The sequence below is a fragment of the Elgaria multicarinata genome, chromosome 5 (genome assembly GCF_023053635.1).
Source record: "Elgaria multicarinata webbii isolate HBS135686 ecotype San Diego chromosome 5, rElgMul1.1.pri, whole genome shotgun sequence".
NCBI lineage: Eukaryota > Metazoa > Chordata > Lepidosauria > Squamata > Anguidae > Elgaria > Elgaria multicarinata.
In genome coordinates, this window is record NC_086175.1 from 91538913 (window position 1) to 91553549 (window position 14637).

General features: G+C 39.0%; 1 protein-coding gene across 3 annotated transcripts in view; it reads right to left on the minus strand.

Moving 5' to 3' along the window:
- The window catches only part of EPHA6 (EPH receptor A6), a 506479-nt gene that overhangs the window by 40906 nt on the left and 450936 nt on the right, over positions 1 to 14637 (minus strand). For all 3 annotated transcript variants that reach the window (XM_063126817.1, XM_063126816.1, XM_063126818.1), the window contains one exon: positions 8346 to 8555. In XM_063126817.1, the coding sequence (XP_062982887.1) occupies positions 8346 to 8555 (210 nt within the window). The remainder of the gene's footprint in view (positions 1 to 8345; positions 8556 to 14637) is intronic.

Sequence of the window (14637 nt, forward strand, 5' to 3'; positions counted from 1 at the left end):
AGGAAGCAGCAGCCAGGCACCTCTCCACCGTGCCTGGGTCCAGTTCCAGCTGAGAGCCCCCTCCCTCCTGCTACTAGCTGTCTCTGGAGAGGCCACCAGTGAGGGAGGAAGCAGCAGCCAGGCACCTCTCCACCGTGCCTGGGTCCAGTTCCAGCTGAGAGCCCCCTCCCTCCTGCTACCAACTGTCTCTGCAGAGGCCACCAGTGAGGGAGGAAGCAGCAGCCAGGCACCTCTCCACCGTGCCTGGGTCCAGTTCCAGCTGAGAGCCCCCTCCCTCCTGCTACCAACTGTCTCTGCAGAGGCCACCAGTGAGGGAGGAAGCAGCAGCCAGGCACCTCTCCACCGTGCCTGGGTCCAGCTCCAGCTGAGAGCCCCCTCCCTCCTGCTGTCAACTGCAACTGCTGAACTTTCCAACTAAGATTGTAGTGCCTGAGTTTGCTTTCCTTTTCCCCCTCCTCCTCCTCCCTCCCAATCCCCTTTCCTTTTGTGTCATGTCTTTTAGATTGTAAGCCTGTGGGCAGGGACTGTCAAGAAATACTTTTGTAAGCCGCCGTGAGAGCCTTTTTTGGCTGAATGGCGGCATAAAAATCCTTAAATAAATAAAAAATAAAAAAATATGTAAAGAAGCCCCTCCTAATCCCACAAAGAAATGGAAAGCATCAGTAATGATGTGGGTTTTTTGCTTACTGTAGAGATACCCTGAGTTAATCCTTAAGAAGTGTGAAGACATTCATTCTAAAGGATTGTGGAAGTAGTTTCAATACACACTTCATGCATTCAGACGTATTTGTGTTCAGGTCAGGGGATGTGTGTTCAAGCCATGTCTGTCACATGTAGAATATACACCTGCTTTCTTCTAATTACCATAATGGCTGGAACAATAATATTGGCATCTGCCTTCATCCTAAATTACCCTAGTGAAAAATCTGAAAGCCCAAGATAGTTAATATTTTCATCTGCAATCACAGGGGGGGAAAAGTGAGTCCTAGGCTCTAACTCTTTTGCTTTAAAAGCATTGGAATAATTTTGCCTCCTCAAATAGCCCAACATTTATCATGTAGTAACCTACTATGGTCTGCATGTAACTTACTGGATGGGTAAGCTGGTGAACTGTATTGTCCTTCCAAGTGGTGAGGAAGCCCTTGCCATTTTCCCTGCTTCCCTAGATATCAGATTTTCTCACTACCAGGTAGGATAATGCAAATTAGCCCATAAAGACAACTGGTTGTGCAATCTGCATTGTGTGACGCAAAGTTTTGGTAGAGCTCTGTAACACTATTTGAGTTTGCGGAATGACACTGTCAGATACTACCCCTAGGTATATTTAGCATCTAAAAATGCATTTACTAATTCCATGTATGAATAAAGCCATAAGGAAGTCAAAGTATGCAAATCCTAGTGCTAGAATTACCTAAACACATTTTCACGAACAGATTAATGTATCCTGTACTCCTATGGATATGTGCTAATATTTGTCATGAGGGTACTTTATCTAGTATTTAGTCAAAAAATATTTGATGATTAGAGGTATGAAATCAGTTCATTCTTTCAAAGGGTAGAGGCTAAGGAATGCCTAAAAAACTTAGCAAAGGCTAATAGGCAATTTAGTTTTTTGTGATCTCATTTCAAAAATTAAACAATAGAAAATACACTGAGTTCATCTAACTTCAGACAATTCTCATTTAAATTAGAAGTAAATGGCCTTTATTTATTTCCTTTTTACAGGTTTGTCCAAATAGCAATTCCAGAACATGCACAGATAAAACACAATGGACTGGATCCAGACACAGTCATGTCTATATTAGAGTTAATTAAGTCATGACTAACAGAAGTCCCATTGTTTCCAAGGAATCTACCCGGAGTGACAGAGGGAAAATTCCTATGGTTCCTAGACAGTGTCTGAGGGGTCATAGGATATTTCAGATCCTCCAATCTGAGGTTAGAGACAGCACTCCAGACTTAGAAGGGAGAATCGGAGCTCCGATCCCCCTCCCCCTCCCCCTCCCAGCTGGCATGGAAAGAAGCATGCTGGCTGCTCTCCAAGGTCAGGAACTCAACCTCAGAGATAGACAGATATTATCATTCAATCAATCCATAATAAAAAATGAAACCCAAGTTCTGAACTCATTTTAATTGGTGCAAGCCATTGTTTCTAAGGGCCTTATCTTGTATGGCAATAATCATTACTGCGATTGGGCCTGGATCTAGGAGAAGAGTGTCAAGGATTGCTCCTTCACCCTGCAATATCCAGTACGACCTCTCTTGTTGTTCTGAATGGTTCCTACATCCTCCGGAGAAAAGTTTTGGAGGGCATAGTGGGCTATGGGGGAGAGGGAGAGAAGACCTGAGAACATTCTGATCTGCTCAGAAAATTCTAGATCCAAACTAATATGATTGTCTGGGTAAAACAGAAATATGCAATAATACTTTCTGTTAATTTATAACTGAAGCCAGTTATGAGATAATATCCAACAGTGAAAAAAATGAAGTATTTTGTTTTAATGCAAAGTATGTAATGGCACATTTATAACTGATAAACCATTTTGCATACTAATATCAATAAACCTTTGATTTATTTCTATATGTGGGAATAATGTCACCCTCAATAATCCACAAGATCATGTTTAACTCAGTTTTATTCAGTGATTCGGATTTTGGCAAATTAAGTGATATCCAGCAAACATATATTTGCCCATCTGCTTGCTAAGTTAGTTGTAATTTTTGTTTAAATTCTTAATATTCCCAATTGGGCTCTAGGTACAATATTCAGTAAGCCAGCATCTGTATCATGGCTCTTGGAACAGAATTTTTCAACAATAACAACTACAATATTGATTTTTTTTTACATTAAGCAGTAGTATATCCATATCTCATAATAAAGCTCCATATAAAAATATAGATCCTAGTTTTCCTTTTAAAATCTGAATAGCAGAAGTGAATATATTTTATTACGGTCATTGACCAATACCAACAGTACATTTAACAAACACTCTATACAAAATATGTTAACACATTAAAACTACCAACATCTAGTAATTGCTCTGCTACTGTTTCTGTCTAAAAGAGGTTAAAATTCCTCCAATGGCCAGTTTATTTTCATTTCATTGTTACCAGCATGCTTAGTCTATTTTTAATTTTGTGGACATATGCATTTATTCCCCAAATCATGATTTCAGGTATCATTTACTGGATCAGGAACCATAGACTGAATCTGGAAGTGCATCCAAATGTAGAGCCCACCTGTATCAACTGAATATGCACTCTGGTATGCATTGCCATGAATATTCTGGTACAATTAGTCATACAAAGCTATACATACCTGATCGTGTCCATCTCTACAGAAACTAAAATGTTTCCATACTGGTTTCTGTACTGGTTTAAAATACTGTTGAATGTGGGCTGATTTATTCACACAAGCAGTGATTTTTACCCCACATCAATGTACTTGGGTAAACATCCATGTGGAGGTACTTCAGTTATTTAGGATGCAATCCTATACATATTTAGACAGAAAAAAGTCAAATAACTTCCAGTATTACCCATCCAGCATAGCATAGCATAGCTGACTGGGGAATGCTGAGAGTTGTAGGTAGAGATGGGTGAAAAATTCATTTGGTTTGCATTTCATTGCAAATTTACCAAGTTTGCGCTTCCTGAACATAAACATGAACCAGAATGCAATTTGCCATTGGAATATGTAGATTTCTAAAGTTTGCAATGCAGTCCACCACCACTGCATACAAAACTGTAGATTTCAAAAAGAAATGTGCACAAATTTGCATTATTCAATGGAAAAAATACTTGAAAAAGAGTACACATTAAAAATGTGTACAAATATGTGACTTTTTTTTAAAAAAAAGTGAGTGATTTTTTTCATGCAGACTAAAAAACAAATTGTAATCTAATGGAAATCCAGGACAGAACAAATATAGCAATGGAAAAACAGGATCTAAGCAAAATTGAGCTTGATATATTCACCCACTGCTACTGATAGGTTTGCTCAGGACTTCCCCTCCGCCAAATGCCAGGTTTAACACTCACTGAGATGGGAATCATCAACTTATGTTGGGGTAGTGCATGCAACATAACAAGTTGCAGCGTGTTCATGCTGCTGGCTTTTTTTAGGAGGAAAGATAATGTGAATCAAACTATTTATGTACCACAACCTACTGAACATATGATATGTCATTATGTTCAGTAGGAGGCACACATAGATGCTTTGTATAAGAAGAGGTATATAAATTAATTAAATAAAAATAAAACAAACAAATGTTTGATATCCCATTACACACAAGGAACACCATATTTGGTGACTATGTGAATCAGCTCTTATTCAGCTTATTGTGATTGGATCAAAAACTACGACAGAGGAAATTAATCTGCTTCTTAGAATACAGGAATTTTGATAAACTATGAAGAGTTCAAGAACTTACTCTCTCTTTGTATTGATAAGAGTTTCTTCCTGCTCATAAAATAGACATGTCATTGTGTTGTCTGGCAACTTTCAGTGTACACTAAAATAGTGTTTTGATGACAAAAAAGCCCAGTCCCTCCTGTTATCTTGGATGTTTCCTTATCCATTTCTGACACACAAATGCCACAGGTAAAATGTTATTAGCTTGTAATTCTTTCTTTTTTTGTTTTAAAATTATAGGTTGCTACACATCTTGCCTTCAGTGACATCAGGCAGAGAATTATCTCTTATTTCCACAAAACCCAGTTATCAAACACAGGAATATTTTCTGGCTTTCAAGAAACAGGACAAATAGGTAGAAGGAAAAGTTTAATTATTTATTTTTAAACAATTATACCCTACCTAATCAAGGTGGCTTACAATAAAGAGAGGTCCGCCTGGCGCCTACACTGTACTCCTTTCGTCGCCAGCTGAAGACCTTTTTAGTCTCTCAGTATTTTAACACTTAATTTTAACTTAAATTTAAATTTTACTGTTTTAACTCTGTATTTTAATTTTATATCAATTTTGCTGCGTGGTTTTTATTCTGGTTGTGCTTTTTTGTATTTGTGCTTTTAACCTGTTGGTTGTCTTACTATGGTTTTAATTTTTGTGAACCGCCCAGAGAGCTTCGGCTATTGGGCGGAATAGAAATGTAATAAATAAATAAATAAATAAATATTAAAATAGCATTCTAGTTTACAACATAACATAAAACACAAAACCAGCAGCAAAAAACAGCACAACAGTAATATAAAAGTATTTAAAATATTCCATTATTTAGTGTATTTATATAATGAAATATTTTAAATACTTTGATTACTATTTATTTATTAATAATTTATTTATTTATTAACAGCGTTTATAAATGCCAATGGAAACTTTCCTTTCATTGTGTATAACAAGCATGGCAGGGAGTGATTCTGATAGGGATCACGACATAACAAATGGCTAAAGCCCACTCCCTACACACCATGGTCCCAATCCAGCTCCCCCTAGAGTTATTTGTTGAAAAAATCAACCTCAAAAGGGCAAACTACATAGACATATGTAGACATATGTAGACTACAAGACATAGGGGGGATCTACACTACTGCTTTAAAGTGCTTTAAAACAGTTTTGACAACTGTTGGGGCCCAGGACACACTGCATATACAGGTTTTCAAAGCGCTTTAAAGCGCTTTAAAGCGCTTTAAAAACAGTAGTGTAGATCCCCCCTATGTCTTGTTTGGCTCTCAGTGTAGAAGATATAATTGTTCAGTGCAGTGAAAAGGAAGTTGGAACTGCATTAAATTCACAGACAATAAGAATATATTATAATTTATATGTTGTGACCTTTCTTAATACAGGAGGAGCCACAGTTTGCTTTGAATGTTACGCTGCTCTTGTGTGATTAGACAGTTTGTGTGAGCAGCTATTAGTATTTATTATAATATATAAACAGGCTCTATGAAGCATGCAGAACCTGCAGATGCTGTGAAAGCAGTTTAGATATCCCTCTTCTTTGAATAGAAAGTGTACTTTAAATATGTCTGCAGACCTTTGTGAAATCTGAAAACAAAAATAGTCTGAATTTAGGCCTCAGGTATGTCTGCCATCACATTTGTAGGCAAACTGATAACAAAGGCAAAACAGCTAATTCAGAAAAGAAAGTTCCTTTTAATTTTGTACTGAAGGCCTATAATGAATCAAATTAACTTTTAAGATGAGTATTTGGACATTTAGGCAAAGCCATGATTTAATGGTTAAAATACTAAACATTTTCATCCTAATGAGTGCTCCAGTGTGACATAGAATTCTTGGGCAATAGCTTCTCACAATCATTTCAGTGGAGGGTTAAACTATAGGCTATGGTAAATATTTAGCATGCTCACTCCTCCCCCAAATGTAAGTACATGGGCCCCCAATCTGGACTGGAATTACTGCATGTGGGTAAGGGAAGTTTAAACATTCCTACCCAGCCATTCTCCCTTCTAACACATACACACACAGGTTAAAAACAACACTTCTGTTGATGCCAGTCCAGTCTTTTTTCTTTTCAATTGAGTCTTTTCACCTCATACAGGGTGAATTTAGGGTGGGGGGAAATGGCTGGGTGGAAAAGTTTAATCCTTCCCTAACAATACACAGTGGTCCCAATCTGGATTCGGGGACCACATGCTTACATCAGGGGAACAGAAAAAGTGAGTGTCAGCTGCATGCTATGTATTTAAAGTAGTGTGTAGCTTAGCCCTAAGGAAACAGATCTGAGCACAAAAGGAAATAGACATGTAGATTTGCCTCCTCCATTGAAATATATAGCAAAGCTCTTGCAGGTGGAAGAGTTGTGAGGAAGCCCACAGACCAGATATACATAAATCACTGAATTAAAGCAATTATCTACACTTCTGAACCATTTTTATCTCAATGAAATTAGTAAGGCTTCTGTAAAACACAGGGCTCATCTACACCAAGCAGGATATTCCACTATGAAAGCAGTATGTAAAAGGCAGGAGCCACACTACTGCTTTATAGTGGTATTGAAGTGCACTGACAACTTTTGGGGCCCATGACACATACCATATACTGCTTTCATACCACTTTCATAGTGTTATATCCTGCTTGGTGTAGATGTGTCATGGGCCCCAACAGTTGTCAGTCTACTTCAGTACCACTATAAAGCAGTAGTGTAGATCCTGAAGTGCGCTTCAATACTGCTATAAAGCAGTAGTGTGGCTCCTGCCTTTTATATACCGCTTTCATGCCACTGCTTGGTATAGATGAGCCCAAAGATACGGAAATACTTTTAAAGATGTTATGGGACTTTGTTATTCTCCATGCAATAGTTCTAATGATACAAATGGAATTTCAATATTCAGAGCAGTTATGAAATTAGATCTTTGTTATGAACCTAGTTGCAGGGCTTTAGGTAATTCAGTTTTTGTAAACCGCCCAAAGAGCTTTGGCTATGGGGCGGTATATAAATGTAATAAATAAATAAATAAAATAAATATAAATAAAATAAATTTATTATAAACCAAGTTGCAGGGCTTTAGGTTATTTATTTATTTATTTATTATTGCATTTATATCCAGCCTTTTTTCTCCAAGGAACTCAAGGTGGCATACCTAATCCTCCTCCTCCTCTCCTCACAACAACAACTCTGAGAGGTAGGTTGGGCTTTTATCTGTGACTGGCCCAAAGTCACCCAGTGGGTTTCCATGGCTGAGAGGGGTCTAGAACCCAGATCTCCCAACTCCCAGTCCAACACTTTAGCCACTACACCACACTGTGGAAGTGAGTTTCCATTTTTGTGCATCTGTGGCCAAGACTGGTTTTCTACAGTGCTGTGTGCCTTCTAATAAAGATGAATAAAATGCTATCACTTAAGTTATTCAAACAGAATCAAGGTGAGTTGAAGGAAAAGTCTGAGTTAGAAAACATATGCATGAGCAACATCATGCTCAGGTAATTCCCTACTTCCAGACTTAAAAACCCTCTGAAACAAAACTAATCATGCCTAAAGAATGGAAATACAATACTATTTTGCTATTATACTGGCTGTGGGACATGAAGCAATAATATCAGGACTGTATTTTTATTCAAAAATAACATTCTTATATGTGTACAAATAAAATCTGCTTATTTTGGAACTGTGGCCCTAGAAAATGAAAAGAGCTGAAAACAAAACAAAACAAAACAAAACAAAGGCTTCTTTGAATGAAGCTTCCTAATAAAGAGGGATGGCATTTGAAACAGTCAAGATATGCAGGTCACAAAGATGGCTAATACAAGAAGTATACAGTCCGAACAGCAGAAAATGAGGCAAAAATTAGTGTAAAAAGGAAAATTTGGGGAAATATTTGTCCTACATCAATAAACTTTTTGTATTAGGAAAAAAAGAGAAACTTACACTTGTTGTATAAGCTGCTTCAGGGTCATCCTCTAATACCCGTGATAATCCAAAATCAGAGACTTTACACATGAGATTACTGTTGACCAAAATATTCCGAGCTGCCAAGTCTCGATGTACATAGCCCATATCTGAGAGGTATTTCATGCCAGAAGCAATTCCACGTAGCATGCCAACCAGCTGGATGACTGTGAAGTGGCCATCATGCTTCTGCAAGGAAGGAAGAGTGTCAACTTCAAAACATTATCTTTTTCATATTTGCTCACCTAACTCAGATTTCTTTAATTTACATTGAAAAAAATGTAACCTCAAAAGCAAATTAGCCTGTTCAAGATTTCTACAACCCAGTGGTAGGTGGTAACATCTGGAATATATTTAGAACACCCTTAGAAGCAAAATATTAATCTAGTCTTGGTTCATCTAGTCCACTATGGATGACACTGACCGGCAGCAACTCTTCAGCGTTTCAGGCAGGATTCTTTCCTAGCCCGACCTGGAGAAACAGGAGATTGATCTTGGGAACTTCTGCATGCAAAGTATGTGCTCTACCACTGAGCTACAGCCTCTCGCTTCGGTCATATCCCCAGAATAGTTTACAAACTGACTAGAACAATTAAAAGGAAATTTAAAAAAATTGTGAACCGCCCAGAGAGCTCCGGCTATTGGGCGGTATAGAAATGTAATAAATAAATAAATAAATAAATAAAACACTTAAATCTACAAAATCTTAAACATAGTGTAAAACTGCCAGCAGGATTAAAATTGCATCTAAAAAGTTCAGGATTTTTTTTTAAAAAAGGACTTTGCCTGGCATCAAAACGACAATGCAGTAGGTGACAGCTAAACCTCCCTGGTGAAAATGTCCCACAACTAAGATGCCACCACAGAAAAGGCCCTCTCTCTGTTAATCACCCATCTCACCTCAGATGGTGGGTGCACCTGCAGGAAGCCCTCCACTGAAGATCTTAATGTACAGGTAGATACATATGGAGACATGTGGGCCTTCAAGTACACATGTCCCAAACTGTGAAGGGCGTAGACTACCACAGCCCTGAAACCACCCCAATCCCACTCCGGAGTTATGTACTCCTCCTTTTTGAGCCAGACACTGATCAGTCCACAATATTTGCTGCTCAATTTCTAGCAACCAGCTCTGAAGCAATAATATTATAGCTATTTAAACTCTGTTATACAAACAAGTTCTTATGAATAATGCTACTAAGTCTGTCAAATAAGACTATGGTAACAGATGAATGAAAATGATGTGTTCTAAATTAGAAGTTATCTCTTCTCCAAACCTGTGACAACAATCTTTTAATTAAAGATGAATACTGAAGAAATTAGAGGGGGGAGGAATCCTAAAGAATAGATACACTCTTCTCCAAGGTTACGTATCTAGGATGTCTCCATGGAAATAATGTTGGAAAGATAACCCAAAGAGGAAAAACTTTGGTGTTATTAGCTCTTTATATCATTAATCCATTTTTGAACTGCCTTCAACAGTATTTGAAATTAAATCCAGACTTTAGAAATATTTAAGCAAGCTAAAAATGTTGGGTTGTATCCAATGTGATACAATTGGTTGTATCCAGTTAGTATCTCTCCGCTGACAGAAAGCTGTTTGACTCAGTTGAGGCTACCATCCAAGGAGCAGGGAGGGATGCAATCTTCAGCAATTCACCCTCCTCCCTGCAGCCCTCCATGCTCCAGAGGGTTGGGAGACTCTTCTGAACAGTGTGGGAGGTAGCACAGAGGACTGCACTTCAGGGAAGACAGACAAAAGCCTCCGTTCTCCCTGTTGCATAACGGAAGCCTCTGCTGGGTTAGAGCCTTCCATCAGTGAAGAGTCACCAACTGGTGACTCTTCACTGGTGACAACCTGTTACCTTTGAAAAGTGGTCCATATAGTACAGTCCAAAGCATAACTACTAGGGAGTAAATGGGTCACAGTGACTCTTACTTCTGAGTAAACATCCCTAGGCTTGCAGTCCAAGTTAAAGCACACATTTTGAAAACAATGTCGTTAATGAAAATAGGGTTGATTCATAAATTCTTAGATCAGAAAAGAGAAATACACTTTCTGAAGTTTATGTAACATACACAGCCGCTGGAACACTTCCCCTTCCCACTTAAGATCAATTGGCAAGTGAAGCTAAAGTGGTGCACAGTACGAAAGCTCAGGAGCACAGACAGTTTAAATAGCAATTTCAACACAGTAGGTACTTTTCTTCTGCTGGAACAAGTAATAAAATCTCAGATCTTACTGTTGGCTTCCTAACTACAATTTCAAACATGCCAATATCAAGCAGTTCAAATTAATTACTTAGAATGGTTTAAAATAGCATTATGTTTTCATTTAGCACTTAACAGGGCTGCTTTCATACAGCACTCAAGTAAATTTGTATTTTGTGGCCCTTCTCTCCTAATTCCCCCCTACCCTGGTTTCATGACCAAGATGTATTCAGAAATCAATGGATTTCTAGCTTCTTTTTCTTTTTTTGAGGGGGATAGAAAACTGACAAGGTAGCAGAGCTTAACTCCAAGACATCCAAGTACTAGAATTTTACATGGTTACTTGAAAAAAAATACTACATGGATATGATTGCATTTGAAAAGATACCTAATTCAGGAAACTTACTGTTGTCTGTAGAGTTACTGGAAATCTTTATCAGCAAGTTTTTTATATTGTATTTTATTTTGTATTTGTGTTTTTAGATTGTTGATTGTTTTTATGCTCTTCGTGGTTTTATTTTTTGTGAACTGCTCAGAGAGCTTCAGCAATTGGGTGGGATAAAAATGTAATAAATAAAAAAATAAATAAATAAATAAATAAATAAATAAAAGCAATCGTAAAGGAAACCAATCAACACCATTTTGTGGATAGGAACAATACAAGTGGAGCATACATCTTTTTTCTTTTGCAGTATTTATTAGGTCGGTAGTACTGACTCTCGTTCACGCACTGGTTATCTCTCGGTTGGACTACTGCAACCTTCTTCTCTCTGGCCTTCCTTCGTCTCACTTCAGTCCGCTGGTCTCTGTCCACCACTCTGCCGCTAAGATCATCTTCTTGGCCCGCCGCTCTGACCATGTCACTCCACTTCTGAAATCTCTTCATTGGCTTCCAATTCACTCCAGAATCCAATATAAACTTCTCCTGCTGACCTTCAAAGCTCTTCACGGTCTAGCTCCTGCCTATCTCTCCTCTCTCATCTCACACTATCGCCCCGCTCGTGCTCTCCGCTCCTCTGATGCCATGCTTCTCGCCTGCCCAAGGACCTCCACTTCCCTTACTCGGCTTCGTCCTTTTTCTTCTGCTGCCCCTTACGCCTGGAACGCTCTTCCAGAACACTTGAGAACTACAAACTCAATCACTGCTTTTAAAACTCAGCTAAAAACTTTTCTTTTCCCTATAGCCTTCAAATATTGAGTTTGTTCTGACTCTATACTGTTAGCTTCACCCTACCCGGTGCCTGTTTACACTTCCCTGTGCCTGTTTGCATTCTCCTTCCCTCTTTATTGTTTACTACAACTTATTAGGTTGTAAGCCTATGCGGCAGGGTCTTGCTATTTACTGTGTTATCTGTACAGCACCATGTACATTGATGGTGCTATATAAATAAATAATAATAATAATAATAATGTATGAAAAAACGGTCAAGGGACTGAGTGACATGCTTCCATCCAGCAAATATTCAGGAAAAAATATCATTCATAAGTAAGATTATTGATATATGATATGCTGCCTTTTGGCCCTAAGTAGAACCCTCAAAGCAGCTTACAATAATACTCATTTAAATAAAATAAAACCAAGAGAAGAATAAAACATTCACAACTTGATTATTACATGAGACAAAAAAAAAAAAATCAAACCAAAGTGAAAAAAAAAGGAGCAAGGACTTTACAGCTTGCCAAAAGTTTGAGAGGTAGGGGCCCCACCAAAGCTGTATACCAGGACGTTTGACAGTGATACAGAAAAGGCTCTGTTTCTCAACTCATCCATTAACTAAGTATGTGAGGATGGTGGGATGCAGAACATGCTGTAAGAGAGATTTTCTTTTCAGCGCTGTTGCCATCTATGGAGAAACTGCTCCTTCATTGGACAATGCCACCTATGGGATTTCTTAATTTTCAGCAAATGCTTTTATCTCAGGGCCTAAGAAACACTCTGCGTGATAACCTCCTAGTAGCCTTGTATAGGAAGCTTAGGCATAAGATGGGCACGAACACTAGAGCCAAGATGAACTACTAAAAAAGTTAGGGTGGAATCCTATTGGATCCAGTGTAGAGCAGGAGGCGCAGAGGAGTCGATCTTCACCATGCTTCCTGCTCTGCAATTTAACTAGACGGGATTTTTTGCCTGTCTAGCTGAGGCATCAGCGAGGGGGAGGGAAAGGTGCTGGGCAGGCCTAGAGATATGATGTAAGCCGTCCCCTTCCCACCCACCAGCAAGCCTTCTTTCCCTTCACTCCGAGGTTGCCTTTGCAACCTCGGAGACGGAGAGGCAGTCGGCGCGGCTCTCTCTGCGTTGGCTGTGAGGGGGAGGGGACAGGTGCTGTCTCTAACCTCGGATCCAGAAATCTGAAGTAGCCTTAGGATTGTTGTCTTAATTTATTAAAGGGATATTTTGTACATAAGGGAATACTAACATTTATTTTGAAGTTTTCAAAAGAATCCTTGCTGACACTTCTTAAGGCCCTCAGGAAATACTGTTGCTAATGCAAGCCTCTTAGGGTGCAATGCTGTGCATGGTTAGGTAGAAAAAAGTCCTAATTCTCAGTATTCCCCAGACAGAATGCTGGGAGTTGTAGCACTTTTTTCTGTCTAAATATGCATAGAATTGTGTCCTTAATTACTTCTTTTACCTCAGGCCAGTTCCCTAAATCTCCACCTGAGCCAAAAACACCCACACCCAGGGCCAGCTATTATTATTATTATTATTATTATTATTATTATTATTATTATTATTATTATTATTATTATTATTTATATAGCACCATCAGTGTACATGGTGCTGTACAGAGTAAAACAGTAAATAGCAAGACCCTGCCGCATAGGCTTACAATCTAATAAAATCATAGTAGAACAATAAGGAGGGGAAGAGAATGCAAACAGGCTTCCTCTGACTCCCTGTAACCTCTTGGTTACAGGCTTCCTCTGACTCCCAGAGCACCTCTTTTTGTATTCCTGGATGCTTGGACGGTTTATCTGGGTTTTAATGCCTGCTTGTGTAACCTTCTTCTGCCAAGATCTTAGGGCAGCGTTCTGGCGTAACACAGCCACCTGCTCCCCACTCCTGATCTCCACCAACCTCATTTGGTTATCCCACAGTGAAGAAAGAGCTTATTAGTCAGGCCTTAGTTATTCACTTTCTCTTAGTCCCTCTATAACACAACCCACCAACCATCAGACCTTCTCCCTGATTCTACAACTAACTCCCTGAATGTCCTTACCTGTCAATTGTCATTTCCCAGCTGCTCTTTTCCATCTAGCTAGGACCTCCAGCCAATCAAAATTTAATTTACCTGATCCATGTCCCATTAAAATTATTGCAAGTGATTCTCTCTCTCTCTCTTCCCCTGTTCAGAACATCACCAAGCAGTTACCACCAAAGCAAACCTCCATCACAGCAACAACTCTAGGTCACTTGACTATGCTGCTACATTATATAACATTACACAATATAAATGGTTAGGTTAATGGCATTTCTTCACACGCTCTCCGATTTGAGCTGAGTGGGTTATATTGGAGGAGGTGATCCTTCAGATATCCTGGTACAAAACCATTTTGTCTTTAATATGTAAGAATCAGCATTTTAAAAAGATCTTGGAAACAAACTGGGAGCCACGGCAGATGAAACAATATCAGAATAATGTGTTGTAAAAATAGGCTCCCAAGATCACTATGGCGATCACAGTTTGCATCAACTAATGTTTCCAGAACTTTTTAAAGGCAGCCCCATGTACATCACATAGTGGTAATCAAATCTGAATGTTACCGGGGCATGTAAAATAGTGGCCACATCTGCTTTCTCCTCATACTGATGACACCCACTACAAATCCCTGGACAACCTCTCTCAATGGTTTTAGGTAGCATGACGGACAAAAGTCCCTCCAGGACCACCTCCTAGGACTTCTAGCACCTGTTCATCAGACAGGGCAAAAGCCACTACAAAGTGGTCCTCCCAATTCCCGTCTCAGACAAACAGCTTGGATGATGGTATGAAAAGCCTTGAGTGTTAAAGTGTTACATTCCTCCCTTCTTTCCAGTTATTTCTGCATCCAGGGGTCA